The sequence below is a fragment of the Echinops telfairi genome, unplaced genomic scaffold (assembly GCF_000313985.2).
Source record: "Echinops telfairi isolate 266 unplaced genomic scaffold, ASM31398v2 ScPeMD7_5592;HRSCAF=6446, whole genome shotgun sequence".
NCBI classification, from domain to species: Eukaryota; Metazoa; Chordata; class Mammalia; order Afrosoricida; family Tenrecidae; genus Echinops; species Echinops telfairi.
In genome coordinates, this window is record NW_022109491.1 from 9,834,700 (window position 1) to 9,851,344 (window position 16,645).

General features: G+C 54.9%; 1 protein-coding gene across 3 annotated transcripts in view; it reads right to left on the reverse strand.

The window, feature by feature from the left end:
- The window catches only part of EYA2 (EYA transcriptional coactivator and phosphatase 2), a 164,538-nt gene that overhangs the window by 51,731 nt on the left and 96,162 nt on the right, over positions 1 to 16,645 (reverse strand). For all 3 annotated transcript variants that reach the window (XM_045295312.1, XM_045295311.1, XM_004698039.4), the window contains one exon: positions 16,077 to 16,160. In XM_045295312.1, coding sequence (XP_045151247.1) covers positions 16,077 to 16,160 — 84 coding nt within the window. The remainder of the gene's footprint in view (positions 1 to 16,076; positions 16,161 to 16,645) is intronic.

Here is a 16,645-nt window from a genome sequence, read left to right on the forward strand (position 1 = left end):
GTAAAGTGAGAGGCGAAGACGACTGCATACAGACATGGAGCTGTGAGCTTGGAGCAGGGCGGCTGGCAGGCCTGGTGTGCAAGAAGGCTAGAGGTTCCTGGGATCCTGGGCAAGTTTGAAGGTCACCAGGAGAGGACCACCCTCAGGAGAGCCACTGCCTAGGACATATGATGTCATGGGAGACCAGAGAGGTGATGGGGCCCACTCTTATAATAAGGGCTGTACCCTAAGTTATTTTTACTAAATGTAGTTAGAAAACTACCTCTTAACCAAATGAAGTTAGCCTATGGTATTTAAAGCAGCCTCTTTGACATCTTTAGACATTTCTAAAGACCCACCGGTGGGATGCGGATTTCACCTGGAGAGGCCAGCTCAGGCTGGGGTCTTCCCTTATTTACCTGACTGTTAGTGATGAAGAGCTGGGTCCTGCTAGCTCGTTAGTCAACAGGGCTATCCTGAGACTTGCAAGAACCTCGTTGCTCTCTTGACTCATTCACGGTCAACAGTTGTTTCCCGTGGTTACCCTGAAACCTGAGTTAATGCAAAAACACCCACACACGACCCCCCAGATTGTAATTTCCAAACTGTCCTGATTTCAAAGAGGCTATTATAAAGACAGCCTGTTCTACTGTTGCTCCCCTTGCTGGTGTTCGCCTTCTGATAAAAAGCTCCATTTCTTCCTCTAACTTGGAGATAGTCAATTGGTGGCGCTGCTCCAGGTAAAATGCCTGCTTCTCAGGTCACTGGGCTTAGAATGGAGCCACGCAGCAAGTGCATACGGATGCCCACAGAATAGGACTGCCTGGTCCCCACTCTGTTGCTTCATCTCATCATCAGTGGTCACAGCTCCGTGCAGTTTCTCAAGAGCGCATGTTGGCACATGGTCAACAACATGCTTCTATGGATGCCACACTTTAAACGAGGCCGCTGTCAGTGTCTTGTTTAAAGGCCGTTTTCCACATGCATACTAGACACACTTCGGGGTACTGGCTCACAGAATGCTCTCTAGAAACACTCGGGGCAAGTGTGGCTGCTATTGCAACAAGCGGGGAGAACGAGGAAATCGGAATTACACGCAAGAAGGATGATCAGGGCTGCCTTCACAATCTTGCCTCATCTTGCCCAACCACAAACCCAGTGTACCCATTTTACAGACAGGCCCGGGAACGCAGGGGATCCCACACCTATTAAGTAGCAGGTTTGTGACTGAGCTGAGGTCACCACACCTGTTCTTCTGGTGCTTCTCAGCTCCAGAGGCGAGGCCGGGCGGCCTGGGTCACCATCATGTCTCAGCCCAAAGGCTTCTTTTCACTGAGGACCCGGGACGCAAGGACGTTTGGCAGGGGCCAGGGGCTCGTGTGACTTCGGCCTGTAGAGATGCTAAATGCTCTTCAGTGCTGGGATAGCCTGTCGTGTGCCGGGACAGTGACAAACATCCTGCGAGCCCCACTACAGACAGAACACACAACTCGCTGAACAGCATATGCCATCTGCTCTTATTTGGTGACATATTGTCACCTGGAGTCCCTAGCACCTAAGGAGGGGCCAAGAAGGAGAAGCATCTCTGTGGCCTGGGGCTTCTCCCAGTCTTGAGGGTATGGGCTCCCCATAAGGCATAGGCTCCCCCTTCCCTCATGCCTACAGCTTAGAGGTCCAGGTGGAGCATGGCTGAGGGCTGAAGGAGTGCATTCAGCAAGTATTGACTTGTGCTAACTACAAGCAGCCCTGGTGGGACCGGGCTGCTCTCCTTCAGGTTGGTGGTTCAAACCCACCAGCTGCTTTGAGGGAGAAAGAGGAGGCTGCCTGCTCCCGCAATGATTTACAGACTCAGAAACCACGCGAAGGGCCACTATGCGTGGGCATCCGCCCAATGGCAGTGGACCAGGGTGATCTCTCTAAGATACTGGGGGCGTGGGTTCAGCAAAATAGTCACAAATGAATGTATCACAATGACACATGAATGAATGACTGTATAAATAAAGATACGGTTCACAGCATCAAGTTGGTGGCAGGGCTGCACATGCTGAGCACAACACAGCCCCCCCCACCCACTGAGCACCATCCCCATAGAGCAGCGGTTCTCAACTTGGGGGTCGCAACCCCTTTGAGGGTCAAACGACCCTTTCACAGGGGTCGCCCGATTCATAACAGTAGCAAAATGACAGTGAGGAACGACGTGAAAGGGTCGCGGCACGAGGAAGGTTGAGAACCACTGCCACAGAGCAACGTGTAAGTGGGGCCCCGAGCCCTAAAGCCAGGCACTGCACGTTGTGGACGTTAGCATGCCCGGCAGGAGGTGAAGCTGGAGGGAAAATACAGCAAAGAAGAGACTGGGAACTTTCAGGTGCCAGCGAGGTCCCTGCTGAAAAGGTGGCCGTTAACAGATCTGCAGCAGAGGAGGGAGGAAGCCATGCGGTTGTCTGGAGGAAGAGCATCCTGTGCACAGAGTGTGCAAAGGCCCTGAGGTGGCGTATGCCTGGCAGGCTAGGGGACCACTGAGGTGGCCAGTGTATGTGGGGGAGAGGAGGGAGGGGAGTACCGGGAGATGAGGACAGAGGTAAAGGGACAGATCTCAGAGGGTCGCATCCAAGCGCACAGACCCTCGTCCCTGGGCCAGGAGGTAACCCTTCCATGTCAAATGGTTCCTGAGCCCCTTTGGCGTGCTCGGGAAGTACGTGGTGGCTCCTGGCCCCACACGGCCTACACTGTACAGGTTGGAATGGGCACCTACTGGTTTTGCCTGCCCAGGGGTCATCTATCTCCTTCTGATAACACCGTTCTGAATGCTTTTTGAGGAATCAGGCTTTTACCACTCCCACCATGTGGTTCACAGTGGGGAGATCCAGCCGCCTCCCAACTCCAGGGTGAACACCGTTCTAGTCATCAGACAGACCACGGAAAGCTTCCCGTTGGAAAATGTGAAGATGGTACTGGGGACCCACTTCCCACTGGGGTCACCACGCTGCAGGCTGTCTGTCTGGGCCCCCCTGGGGTTATCTTTGCCAACAGAAATGAAAAGGATAAAGCCAGCCCAGGAGAAGGCAGAGCAGAGAGATGGAGAAAGACTGCCTTCTGTTGACATTGTTGGAGTTCCTGGATCCAGCCATGCCTGAAGGCAAACTCCCCTGGATGCCTGGGTTATACGTCCCCTGCTTGTCTGTTTAAGTCAGCTTGAGTTGAGTGTTTGCTAATTACTGAATGAAAATTAATTTGAGAACTACTTATGGGGCCCAAAGAATGTCTTGTGCTAGAATGTAGGGTATTAAAAAAAAATCAAACCAAGCTCACGGCCATAGTTGACTCTGACTCACTGTGACCCCATAGGGCGGAGAAGAACTGCCTCTGTGGGCTTTTGAGGCTGTAAATCTCTACAGGAGTAGAAAGCCTCATCTTTCTCCTGCTGAGCGGCTAGTGGTTTTGAACTATTGACTTTGTAGCTTGCAGCCCAATGCATAACCCAGCACGCCTGCAGGGATCCTGGATGCATGGGTAGAGAGAGCATGAAGACAAGGTTGGAGTCCAGGAGTGGTGCAAATGATCAACCTGCTTGGCTATTAACCAAGGCGTTCGAGCCTTAAGTCTATCCACAGGCACGTAGGAAGAAAGGCCGGGTGATCAACTTGCTGAAGGCCAATGGCACACAGTTCCACGGTCACACATACCCGGTCACCAGGAACCAGAATCGACCGAACAGCAACTCCATCCTCCCACTGTCCCCAGGACATGGTCACAGCGCCTGTCCTCAAGAAGCTCAACAGTAGAGTCAGGGAGATGGACAAGTAAGGAGGTGAGAGTGATTTGGTGATAATGCTGCACTTGAACAAGAACAGGGTGCTTAAGCAGAGACACAGCAGGGGCACCCGGGAGAGCTCCCTAGAGGCAGAGGGATGTTTAAGAGACCTTTAGACTCCGCTGGCGTCCCCAGTCCTGAGTTCTGATCCTTTCGCTCCCACTTAGCAGCGGGATGGTCCTGGCTGGGGCATCAGCATCCTTCTTGGCAGAACGGGGACCATCTGATCACGTCCACCTTGCTGGCTTGTCTGGAGGACCACGGAGACAGCCCATGCCATGGGTCAGCCCAGCGGCATCCAGAGGAGAAGGCTTCCTTTTAAAAAAAAATTCTGAGTCCCTGTGTTGAAGGCTTCTGGGTTTGGGGCGTGTGCTACAAAGTAAAAGCCACTGTAAAAGTAAACACCTCCTTTTTGAACCCTACCCACAAGCTTCTAACAAGGGAACAACTCCCCCAAACCACGAGCTACCCAAACACCCGTAAGACGAAGCAGCTATGACTCTTGATTCATTGCCAAGAAAACCTCCGGGAGAAGCAAGGTCCAGGACCAGATGGTTTTGCTGGAGACTTCTCCCAAGTTCACGACCGCCGGCAACGGGAACACGGATTCCCCCCAGACACACGCCTCGGCTCGTTTATGGGGCCATGTCATCCCGACACCAAACCCAGAGGAAGGCATTAAAAAATAAAACACAAACCTGCGGATAATGACGACAAAACCAGCAACGCCTTTTCGGGGGAAAGACGAGGCTTCCTCCTCTGGTAAAGAGTTACCATCCTGTTGGAAACCCACAGGGGCAGGTCTCCTCCGTCCTACGGGGTCACTATGAGTCTCAATCCACGCAGTAGCTGTGAGTGTATCAGGCTGGTGGGCCAGGTACTGTGATTTCAGTTTTACCGGTGAATCAACTGAGACCTCCCCCCACCCCCCTAGACAAACGGCAGCAGGCTTCCAGTCTGAAGTGGCACACTGTGATGAGCACAGCGTGAACTTGAACTGAGTGCTCTCAGGAAATGCAGCGACTCCAAACACCTCCAGGCTCCTTTGGGAGACTTGCCTCTGAGCTTCCTCCCTCTGCCCTCAGAGGGGCCTGCAAGTTCAAGAATTCCGAGGAAGTGTGGGAGGTGGGCGTAGTAGGTGAGGGGGAATGTCCCATTTCCTCATCAAAGTCAACTCAAACGACAATGGTGGTGGCAGCAGGGGCAGCGGCGGCATTGACACCTTCCTGCCATCCAGTTGACACCCATCTCTCCAAAGGCTCACAGGATCCCACCCCCCACCCCCACCCCAGCAAACTTTAGGCGAGCTCAGGAACTAACTCTATTGTTGGGAAATAAGTACCGTAAAAAAAAAATCCAGGTGGGGAGTTCTCAACCTGCTAGTTAAGGAAAATTGGCCCTATTATTGAGGTTCATAGGGGCCGGGGGATTACTTTTTCACCACTCAGCATTGTGAGCAAAGCAACCCCATGATTTACAGGGGACAAAAGGGCTTCTCACTCTAACTGACAATTTGTTGCGGGTTTTGCATGGGAAATTTCAATCGCCCTTTTTGTGGATTGTCAGATGCCCTTCGGCGCCCGTTGAAAGGCGGGGTAGGAACAGGGAGGACAAGGTGGTAGCGGGCAGCAGCCGGAGAAGCAGTCCGCCTTTGTGAAGGGTGTGGACGGACCACAGGAGTCATCCGGAGTCTTTGACGAGCCCTGAAAACTCAACCCCAAGTGGAGGGATGCGACGAGGAAGTGGCCCGTTGCCACGGCCCAGAGAGCACAGCGCGCCCAGGCGCAGCAGCCTCTGCTAATGAACACCTTCCTGACAGCCCAGAGCCACCTCGAAAACACATTTTCAGGTTGGAAGTAATCCTTTAATGCTCTGAAATATAAGTGTAGGCCTTGGCACCAAGGGCCACCGGCTCAGGGTAGCACGATCCAGTGCAATTACATCTCAAAAAGGGGGGTGTGCTTCGCCCCCTCCTGCCCACCACCACCACCCCTGGAATGCTGTCATTCACCTCCACAAAAATCTCTCCAAACGCTTCCCCGTCGCCCCCGGAAAAAATGACAAGCCCAGATGTGTGCTTCTCACGCTTCGGGGGCGAAGTGCGATGCCTGCTGGAGCCGCCCGTCCCCCTGTCGGAGTCCGGCAAAGAAAATAATTATTGGCCCAGACGCTCCAGCAAAGCCATCCTGGTTCTATTAGCTGCATGGACCGAAGGCCTGCACTGGCCAAGGGGCTAGAGTTTAAAAAAAAAAAAATTCAATACACTGGTCAACCCCCAGTGGAGGAGGAAAAAAATATCTCGACTTCCTCAGAAAATCCTTTCCAAATTGTATTCATCTTGACTTAATCCACCTCGGCCGAGGGAATTAGGCACTATTTATTTTGAAAATCTATTTTATGGAGTTGCAAGACTCTGTTCTCCTTGGGCAGGGCTGGCTCTCGGCTGGGAGCGGGAGGCCGGGCAGGGCCCAGGCCTTCCAAGTCCCAAGGTGCTTAGCGCACATGACTAACAAAAGGTAAATAAACACAGCTGAGACCCGGGACGGTTTTCTCATTAAAGAAATAAAATAAACAGATGTCCGTAAGCACTTTGGCTTGTGTTTGTCCAAGGGCGGAAAGCTGGAGTGGCCCGCGCAGCCGATGCGAATTAGGGCGACGTGTGGCTCCCGGCGGAAGTGGGGAGAGGGGCCTGGCAAGACCCCTCGGTCCCGGGATTAACTAACGGCCCTCCGGGGAGGGCACTTGTGATCTGAACCTTAGCGACGTCTACAAATAGTCTTTCTCTGCTCGCCCAGAAAACGTTTTTTGTGCGGGTTGTTTTCTGTTTCATTTCTCCTTGGCCTGTCGAGCAGGAAAGGACAGGCCAAGCCAGGCATCGCCGATGGGATCGGACTGAACCCCAATGGCGCGTCTCGAGGTACGGGATTCTGGAATCTGAGCCCACTGAGGAAGGGTGGGTAAGAAGGGCTATTCGGGGTGGCCAGCTGCTGTGGGGGTGGTAAGATCCAGCCCAGCTTGCTCCACCATGGACCTGCTAGACCAGCGGTTCTCAACCTGGGGGTGGAGACCCCTTTGAGGGTTGAACGATCCTTACACTGGGGTCGCCTAAGACCATATTTCTGATGGTCTTAGGAACCAGGACACGGCTCCTCTATCCGTCTCCAGATACAGATACGCACACATACAGGGTCACTATCTGTCTCCAGGCGGGTCCACCCACATAAGGGGTCACCATCATGTGAGGAACTGCATTAAAGGGTCTCGGCATTAGGAAGGATGAGAACCACTGCTCTAGACACACACAGAGGCAGGCAGGCTGGCAGGCCAGCTTCACGTGGGCAGCAACCCCAGGTGAACCCGAGCTCGGCACTTGGCTCCACAGATGACAGTGTGTGAAGGGTCCGGCTGGGCCTCAAGCAAATGTGCCCTCGTGGCACAGTGGGGTACGCGTTGGACTGAAAGGTTAGCAGTTCAAAACCGGCCGTCCGTTTGCATGAGAAAGAGGCTTTCTACTCTGAAAGAGCGACAGTCTAGAAAACCCACAGGGCAGTCCTAGGAGTTGATGACAGCGAGTTCTTGGGTCCCTAGGGAAAATGCAGATTCGGAATCCAAATTGTGGGTGGGCGTGGGCCCAAGCTTCTGGGGGAGGTCAATGGGCGGTCCTGGGATCACATGGGGGTATCAAGCATTGAAGCAGAGCTCTGACCATTGGGCAGTTCAGTATCTTCCAAGAAGCATAAGAGCTTGTGAAGAATTGTGAACATTTTGCTTCGGTTTTTGCAGCAAAAGACTTAGAAATCTAACATGGGCTGTTTACTCGAAGATGTAGCCAGGAACTCGGGGTGTAGAGAGGGTGGGGAGGACATCTCTCGAGGCTGGGTCTGAGCAGGTCATTGGTGTGGGCACTCCAGCCCTCTGGGAGACTGTCTACAACACACCTCAGAGTGTTAAGCCTGAGGTCTCAGGTACTTGCCCCGGAAGTCATCCGTGCCTACAAGGGCAGGGAGTGGTATGGGCGCCAGGTGGCACTCATGGTGAATGCACTTGGCTGCTAAGCCAAAGGTGGTGCCTTCTGAGAAACCACCCACTGAAAGCCCCACGGGGCACAGGGCAGCCAGGTCAGAACGCGCTTGGTGGCAAAACACGGGGCTTACTGTAGTTCACTGTTGTACAGGGCTAACAGCGGGGCACCGACTCAAACAAAACTGAGACTCACTCCCATCGGGCCCATCTGACTCCTCGTGATCCGACAGGGCAGGGCAGAGCCGCCCCCGTGGGTTTCCGAGACGGGAACTCTCTATGGGAGTAGAAAGCCTCCTCATTCTCCTGAGGAGCGGCTGGTGGTTTCAAACTACTTTGTGTTCTCAGTACAACTCATAGCTGCTACGCCACGAGGGCTCTTCGTGGGCACCCACAGGGTGGTTATAATGGAAATGCAATGCTGGTCATTCACTGACGGCCATGCCAGGGTCCTCCATCCTCAAGTAAGCACAGCACAGAAATAAAGCCTGGCAACTCTGTTACGGTGAAGCCTATCACTTGGCTGTGATTGGGGGTGGTGGTGGGCGCCCCGGAACCAATTCCGACTCTGAGCAGAACTGTCCCGTGGGGCTTTCTGGGCTGTGGTTTTATAGAAGCAGATTAACAGGGCTTTTCTCCTGTAGGGCCACTGGGTGAGTTTGAGCAGTCCACTCTTTGGTTAGTTGTATAACAAGGGCTTGCTTGGTGGTGCAGAGCCATTAGCAGGGAAGCGAACACCTTGAGAAGGTTAGGAGGCCGCCCTCCGCTGACATGGGACGTAAGCCTGGTGAGCCGCATGGTTTGAATCTGTCCAATGGGCTCAGGGCAGCATCTTTCTGCCTGGCCCTCTGTGAGGGGCTGTGCGGACTGCGTGCGATGGTTCAGGGCGTCAAGCTGGCCCGGGTCTTCCTCACCAGCCCAACGGACCCCCTGTGAGGTTTGCTCAAACACACCTCCCTCTGCCCCCAACCCCACCAGCAAGCAAACAAACCATTCGGAACAACGAATGTGAGGAGGATATTCATGAAAGGTGACAGGCCAGAAACACTCACCTGCCCCGTTGCCGCTCCCCTGGAAGACACAGCCCACTCAACCCAGCCCACTGCCATGGAGTCGATGGCCACGCCCGGTGACGCTGTGGGTCAGAGTCGAACTGCTCCCAGGGTTTCCAAGGCTGGCATCCTTGCAGACGGCCATGTCTTTCTCCCACAGGAGAGCGCTCTAACCACAGCGTCGCCGGGGCTCCTTTACCTGAGAACCCCGCCCGCCACAACGTGGTCCCCGTCAGTGTGGGGTTTCCAGAGCTCAGTGGTGCTGCTGGTTGGTCCCCAAGATGACGGGTCTCTCCTGAGGAGACAGTGGAGGGTGCAGAGCTGCATTTGCAGGAGAAGTCCCAGGCTGGGAACTGCCCTGATGTCATGAGTGTCCTTCCAAGGCCCGGGCCACGGCACCACCAACGCATGGCGAGGCCACTCACCAAGATGCATGGTGGTCGGAGGCCCCGAGGAGACACTGCCAACTGGGCCTCCAGGGTCAAGCGCATTGTGGTGTGTGTGGTAGGTGTTTAACAAGAGTTTAAGAGGAAGCAGAGCACACCCCACCCCAAAGTGAACGTGCACGACTGAATCCGTGTCCCAGGGAGCGTGATGTCGTTAGGTGAGCTGGCTCCCACACCTGGCGGCTCTCTGCGCCATGAAAGCAAACACTGCCTGCTCCTGTGTCGTCCTCACAGTTGTGGCTGTTGTTGCGGCTCCTGCATCCGTCCATGAATCTCTGGCAGAGGGTCTTCCTCTTCTTCCCATCCACCCGCTCCTTTACCAAGCACGCAGGAGTTCCAACTATAGCACGCTGGAAATCCCCAAACCTTCCGGCGGCAGCTGAGAGCCCCTATCCTATGGGGGTCCTTATAAGTTATCCTTTGACTCAGCAATTCCAGTCTCAGCTAGAGGAGGGGACTTCCAAAAGTTCATGGAAAAATTGGGTGAAAAGACAATGGAATTTTCTCATGAACTTTTGGCAGCCCCCTCACATACTCTGAAGACTGGAAGCAGGAACACAAACAGATAACGTGTGCACCGATGCTCCCAGTAGTGCTGATCAGCCAGCAGGCCGGCCCGATCCAAGCGTCCATCAGCAGATGAATGGGCGCGCCAAACGTGGACAGCAGTACACTCAAGGATTACTCAGCCAGAGAGAGAAATGGAGGGCAACATGGATGAAGCTTGGGAACGCGGTGCTAAGTGCAGCAAGTCACACAGAAGGGCAGATCAGGGTTGATGCCACATGTGTGTGGTCAGACACACTTCCCTACACGCTCTCCTGACTGTCTAGTCTCTGCTAGAGGAGGGCCAGTGAAGCCCACACTCCTCCAACCAAGAGACAGCTATCACAATGGTTAAGTGCAGCGCTGCAAACCAGCAGGTGTACAGTCATAAAGAGACCGCGGGAGACCTTCCAGGGCAGTTCTACGCTGTCCCATAAACAGGGGTCAGTACAGGAGGCAGAAAGGCCCGTGTCAGTCTCCGCCCAGGAGTGGGGAAGGGCGGAATTTGTTCACAATTTTACCCCTGGGACCAGCACAGTGCCTGGCACCTGACAAATATTTGTTGAAAAAACAAATGGCTCAGGGCAGGGTGTCTCCAGGGCCTGGGATTGCAAGCTCAGCAGAAATGAGATACAAGGGACTCTGCCCCTCTGGGGAACACCTGTCATCGCCTGTGATGAGTCAGGGCCTGTCAGCAGCTGTCCGGCCTTAAGATTCGAGTGCCAGCCTGGTCCTGGGCCCCATAGAGCTGGGCCCTCAGTAGGGGCCGGGTGAGGGCCAGGGACACATTCGCAGTGGGGGACCTGGCTTGGGAACAAACAGGTGGCTCAGCTCTGGGCAGGGTGACAGGGTCAGGTGGCCCTTGAGGCCTTTCTGAGCAGAATCTCCTCCCAGGCATCCTTCCATGCCATTGCCTTAAAGGGCCAGTCTCTGCTCAGGCCTTGAGCCTGAAGCCTCAGACTGATCCCCTGGGCCTGAAGCAGGTGCTGTATGGCCTCCTGGTGTTCCTTTGTGTTCTGAATTCAGTGGCAGTCTTTTCAAAGCTGGAGGTTTTACGTCAAAATCTGGGTGCCCGGCTTCTTCTGGAAAATGGGAAGGTCTGGCAACGCAAGACCTGTAGCTTCAAAGAGCAGCTCTCTGGAGTGGCGGGTGGGTGCCCTCAGAAAGGGCGCCCCTGAGTCACACACACACTGGGTGGACAGGGGTTGTGTCCTGATTGAGCTGGGGCCCTTGCAGCTGCTTCCCTCATGTGAGGGGCCTCCTGAGTCCCCAGAGACGTCGGCATTTGTGGCTCGGCCGCACCAGCGCCCTGGTGGAATGTGGGATATGTGGAGGCGAGACAACTGGTCCCACCAGCCACGTCGGGCCCACTGCCCTCTGCGTGGACTGTGACATAGGCTCCCAGGTCACCCCCCTACCTACCCCCACCTAGTGTGATTCCAAACTCTGGCAGGTAGTTCTAAGTGGGCCTTTGGGATCACACCACCCCCTCCCATGAAAAAAAAGACTGCTTACTTCCCCAAGATGATCCATCGTAAGGATCCATTATCATGTCCACCCAGGTATTCTCAGTGAGGACATTCCGGGGCCCTCTGGGGGCCCCGCCTAAATGTCCTGGAAACCAGGTCCCAAACATCTGGGGGCAGCCTCTACGTCTTCAGATTTGGCAGAATTTTTCAGAATACCCCATCTCCAGGAAGCCCCACCTTGGGTTAAGCCCACCTTGCTTCCAGATATCAGCCTGTTGTCGCCCTGCACTCTGATGTCACCCTGTGAACAGCCTGGAGCGATGGTGTTCCCGGTGCTTCCTGGGAAACCAAGAGGATCTTCCGGCCTTTCAACTGTTGAAGGTTTTGCTCTCTTGGTCTGAGCCAGCCTTCCCATAGCCCAGGGCAGGGAATTTATGAAAGGATGTCCGTTCCCTTACCAGCACCCAGCAGAATCGACCCGATGGTAACACGTTCCTTTTAATGGCGACACAACTCTAGGCATATATTAGCCCCACCCCCCCTCCTGGGTTGCCTCGTTTAAAAGGGTACATTTACAGCATGTGAATTTTATCCCCACGACACCCACTGCCATTGAGTCAGTGCCAACTCAGAGCATCTCTCCAGGACGGGAGCATTGCCTGTGAGGGTTTCTTCCCCTGATCAGCTGGCAGGCTTGAACCACTGACCTTGCAGTCAGGCACCCAATTTGTAAACCCCTGCACCACCAGGAATCCTTATAGATCAAGAAAACTAACTTTTTATTTTTTTAAGGGCGCTAGAGCCGAGCTCCAGGTTGGCACTGAGCTGCCTGGAAGGCAGGGTGAAAAGAGAGAGCCGGGGCCAGTTCATGGAGACCACGGAGGACTACTGTCTAATCTCCTTAGACAGCCTCCCTGGCCACAGATGAAGCTTTCTGACCAGCTTGCACTGCCCGAGCCCAGTACAGGGATGGAGGAGGGGAAAGACAGGCTTGGAGTGAGGAAAGAGGCAGAAACTGCTGGCAGTGTCTGCTCCCGCTCTGGGGATGTCCAATGGATGCACATGATGCAGTGAGCTGCCAGAGGCAGAAGGGAAGCAGGGCGGTGGTGACAACCCCGGGTGGCACATCCCCTGATTGGGTAGGAAGAGAGCCCGGGGTTTCTGTTTTAAAATCCAAACACCCCTTTTCGAATCACACCTTCACCATACACCCTCTGCTGGTCTCAGTTCCGTAGGTCAATAGCAAGTTCCCCTCGGATTCAGAGGGGACTTGTCCTTTCTGAATGGTGCTCCAGAGAATGGCCACCAACAGAGACGGTGGTCACTGGCGTGGATGTGAAGGGGGATTAGCCTTTGGAGCCCTGTCACTGGATGCCCAGCGGCCTCACCCTTCCTGGAAGCACCACTTGGGGTGCCTCCCCACTCAGTCCGTTGGGCTGGGATGGAGTTGACTTGATCTTTCATCCCCAACATGCTTGGAGTGGCTCCTTCATCTAGACCGGCCAATCAGAGCCTCAGAGATGAGTGTATCGATGGGCATGTGACCTAGTTAGGGCCCACGAGATTCAAGCCTACAAGTCATGCTGGAATCTGGGGAAGAGAAAGCGCCCTTCTTCAGGTGGGAGTCCTGGGTGGGAGAAAGTCTGTGGAGGACTCGGTGCCATCAGTTGATTCCGACTCGTAGCGCCCCTGCAGGGGGCTGCGGACGCACCAAGCTCTGAGAATACTGCTGCAGCTCCTGGAGCCAGCCAGACCTGAAACCCAGCTATCTCTGGGTTTTTGTATTATGATGCTCCCTCCAATCCCTGTGGCGTCAAACTGAGAGTCCCACATCTTCGCATAACCGATTAGTGGTCATCTTCAGCAGACATTTGGAGAGAGCTGTGGGGCAGGACCCAGAGCCCCGTGTTTGGGTTCTGCACGAACACGTACGCGACACAGCCTCCTTGCATCTCAGTCAGGCTGTCTGTGAAAATGGGTGCCTACGCCTGCTCCTCTAGAACCAGCCCCCCGTCGGAATGCCAAGCGGACAGCAGCTGGACTCTTGGGAGCGTCGGACCCACAGTGGTCCTGCAGGTGGGCGGTTTCCTTTCTCCTTGGCGTTTCTCTCTCCCAGCTCTTCCGGTCCTACACAGCGCTCGGTGCTACGGATTGCTAGCCCTTCTCCGGTACCATCCTACTCTCAGTCATTCACCCAGAAAGCCACACCCACTGCCGTCAGTCAGTCCCGGCTCACTGCGACCCTGCGGGGCAGAGCAGAACTCTCCCACAGGGTTCCCCGGCCGTCATCTCTACTGAGAGAGAGAGAGACTTCTTTCTTCTGCAGAGTGGCTCGTGGGTTCAAACCACCGTCCTTTCAGTTAGCAGTCAGGAATTCACCACCGTGCCATCTGGGCTCCTTCCATATGCATGATGGAGGCCAATGGTCTCCTCGGCCCTTTCCGTTCAGACCCCTTTGGGTCTGTAATTCGAGGGTGAGCGGTGGAACCCAGAGCCAAGAGGGTCAGGGGCGTCATGCAAATGGACCCAGCAGGCCAGGTCAGGGTTGGCATGGGCTGGGGAGCTAGCGCCCCCTTTATCAAGTGCCCTCGCTGCCCACTTCCTGGTGACTGCTGCCACCTGTGGGCCCAGGCTTGCCAGACTCCCTGTTTTCCAGAAGAGCGGGAAATCGGATCGTTTGGGTCTATGTGATGTCCTCTTTTGTTTGTTTGTTTTCTTAATGCTGGTGACAAATTCACTTTCTTTTTTTCAAATACCCTGGAGCCCAACCAAAAAAATGTCTGTAGGCCGAATTTGGCAGTGGGCACCAGTGAGGAAGCCTCTGTTTTGAGCTTCGTTCTCCCTCCTTCCTCTCACAGTGACTTGACCTGCCTGAGCGGGGATGGAGGGAGGAGGAACAAAGCAAGGAAGACCAAATCCAGACGAGACCCCTGCCCGCATGCTGCTGGCTCTCCAGGGGGCTGTCCTGGCCCTTCGTGCCCACAGCTAGTTATTGTCCCATAAACACCACTCCCGGCCCCGGGCCCTGCCCTCGTGGCATCTGCAGTCTAGAAGGGAGACAGAGGATCAGTGCAAACCCACGGTATAAATGAAAAATACGGTTAGGGGAAGAGGTGTCGTTTACACGGGGAAGGCTGTTAGGGACCTTTCTCTCACTGTGCCCGAGTCGAGGTCTCACGAGTGGGTTACGCGCTGGGCTGCCAGCCCCCAGCCCCCAGCCAGGTCAGCCTTTCGAAACCACCAGACGCTCCATGGGAGAGGGGTGAGGCTTTCTACACCTGCTAAGATTTCCAGGCTCAGGAACCCACGGGGGCCATTCTACGCTGTCCTCTGGGCACGTGAGCCTCGTTCACGGGGGAGCTCACGGTTTGGTTCAAGGGGTGGGGATGAGATCCTGGCAGCACGGTGCACAAACAGTGAGTGGTTGGATGGAGCTACAGAATCTCAGGGCGGCGGAGCTGCTAATGCAAGCAGAAGGGATGCTCCTTACGGAGGTGATATCCGTCCCCCGGGTAGCTTAGGAGAACCATCAGACACCCAGGCCCGGTGGGCACCTCACTGGCTCAGCTCCTCTGGGCTGTGAGCCTTCTGCACAGGCTGCCAGCTCCAGCAGCCTCGCCCAAGCTGTGTACACTCCAAAATGCCCTGTTGGCCTTCCCATGGGCACTGCTAGACATATTAACGATATTCCTCCTCGGCCCAAGATTTCTGCGCCACCAACACTATTTCTATATTCTTGACAACAGAATGGCAGACAATAAATCCATCTCGCTAATTACACAGCCAGCTTGTTATTGCCCCATAAAATGAAAAACACCAAACCCAAACAAAACGCCCATGAACAGCTGGAAAAGCCATGCGGTGAAGTCAAGTCAGGTTTGTGCTCTCTGCCCAGAAACAAGAATGTTTTCCAGTCACCGAGGGGTCTGTGGGCTCCTACGTATGTGTGGAAGCAGCCGGCACGAGGTCACCCACCTTGCTCCCGGGTAGGGGACACTACCCCAAGGGCCCAGCTTCTCTACCTACAGGGCTCTTCCCAGAAAGAGAGGGCAGGAGGTTCAGACCATCCTGCGATGTGGTTGGGGGAGAAGCCCACAGGGCAGGCACACGGCACTCGTGGGTTGAGGCCCTGAGACGCATGCTTGCACGGCGTTTGCCTTATTAAGGGTGTCGGGCTCATGTCTGCAGTATTGAGGACGCTTCACCAGTTCTTCCACTCACTCCCGCCCAGCGGGCCAAGAGCACGTGCCCAGAATCCTCTGTGCTGATCAAGCATTTGCCAAGCCGTCTTTACGTTCAACGTCTCCCCGTGGTCTCCGGGAGTGGGGTGGTGGTGAGGGGAACGGAAGGAAAATTAAGTGCATCTGCCCGATCCACACGGAAACACAACTGGGAGGAAGCGAAGCACTTTACCTCCCTTCAAGGGCAGACGACTGTGGCTGGCCATCGTGTCTTTGAGACCCCTGAGCAGGGTGACAATGGCCTCCCGTCTGACCTGGGAGGTGGTGAAGCCTTGCTCCACGTGTGGGAAGAAGAGGCACTTGGAGACACTTACACGGGGAACTACTTACATGTTCTCACATCTAAGGGACATGCCACAGGAGTCTCCAAGCCCAGGCTGACCCAAGGGAGAAGCTTCCATCGCGGAAGCTGCCTCACTGGCTGCCCCCACCGTTCTCAAGGCAGACTGGCTGGACAGATGGGCACTGGGGAGGATCCAAGACACACAAAGCAAGACAGAGGCGAGCCTTACCTTCCCGTATCTGGACGCGAAGGTCCCCGTGAGTAAGGAGTGGAAGATGATGATGGTTTCGTCCAAGTCCCACACGAACACGCGCTGTGAAGGAAGAGGAAGAGAGTGGAGACAAACGGGCTGCCTGTCTGACTTCATGTCTGCAGCGCTTCATCCCCGTGGAGGAGCGTGGCGCCTTGCGAAACGCTGTCTTTACGTTACTCAGCACTCGGCTCCCTGGCTCCACGCGGAGTCCCCGCCCAACCTCATCTATGGAAAAGTGTACTCAGTTTGGGCCCAGTTCTGGGCTCCCAGGAGCCCCGTGGATGCCGGAACCAAGGAGCTGGCTCTACGTGCCACACAAAAGCTTTGAAAAGGCGGCACTCGGCCCAAAACCAACAATAACACCCAGAGTTCAGTGGACAAAATGAAACGTGGCCAGTTCGCACTTAGCTGTGACCTGCTGGTCCAACCACCTTGAACCATTGGTGTGTGAAGAGATTTGGGTCAGATTTCCCTAACTTCGACTTCCACAGGCATTCCCCTTAACTTTGGAAAATTTCCAACTGCTTTCTGTTTCTTTTTTTTTT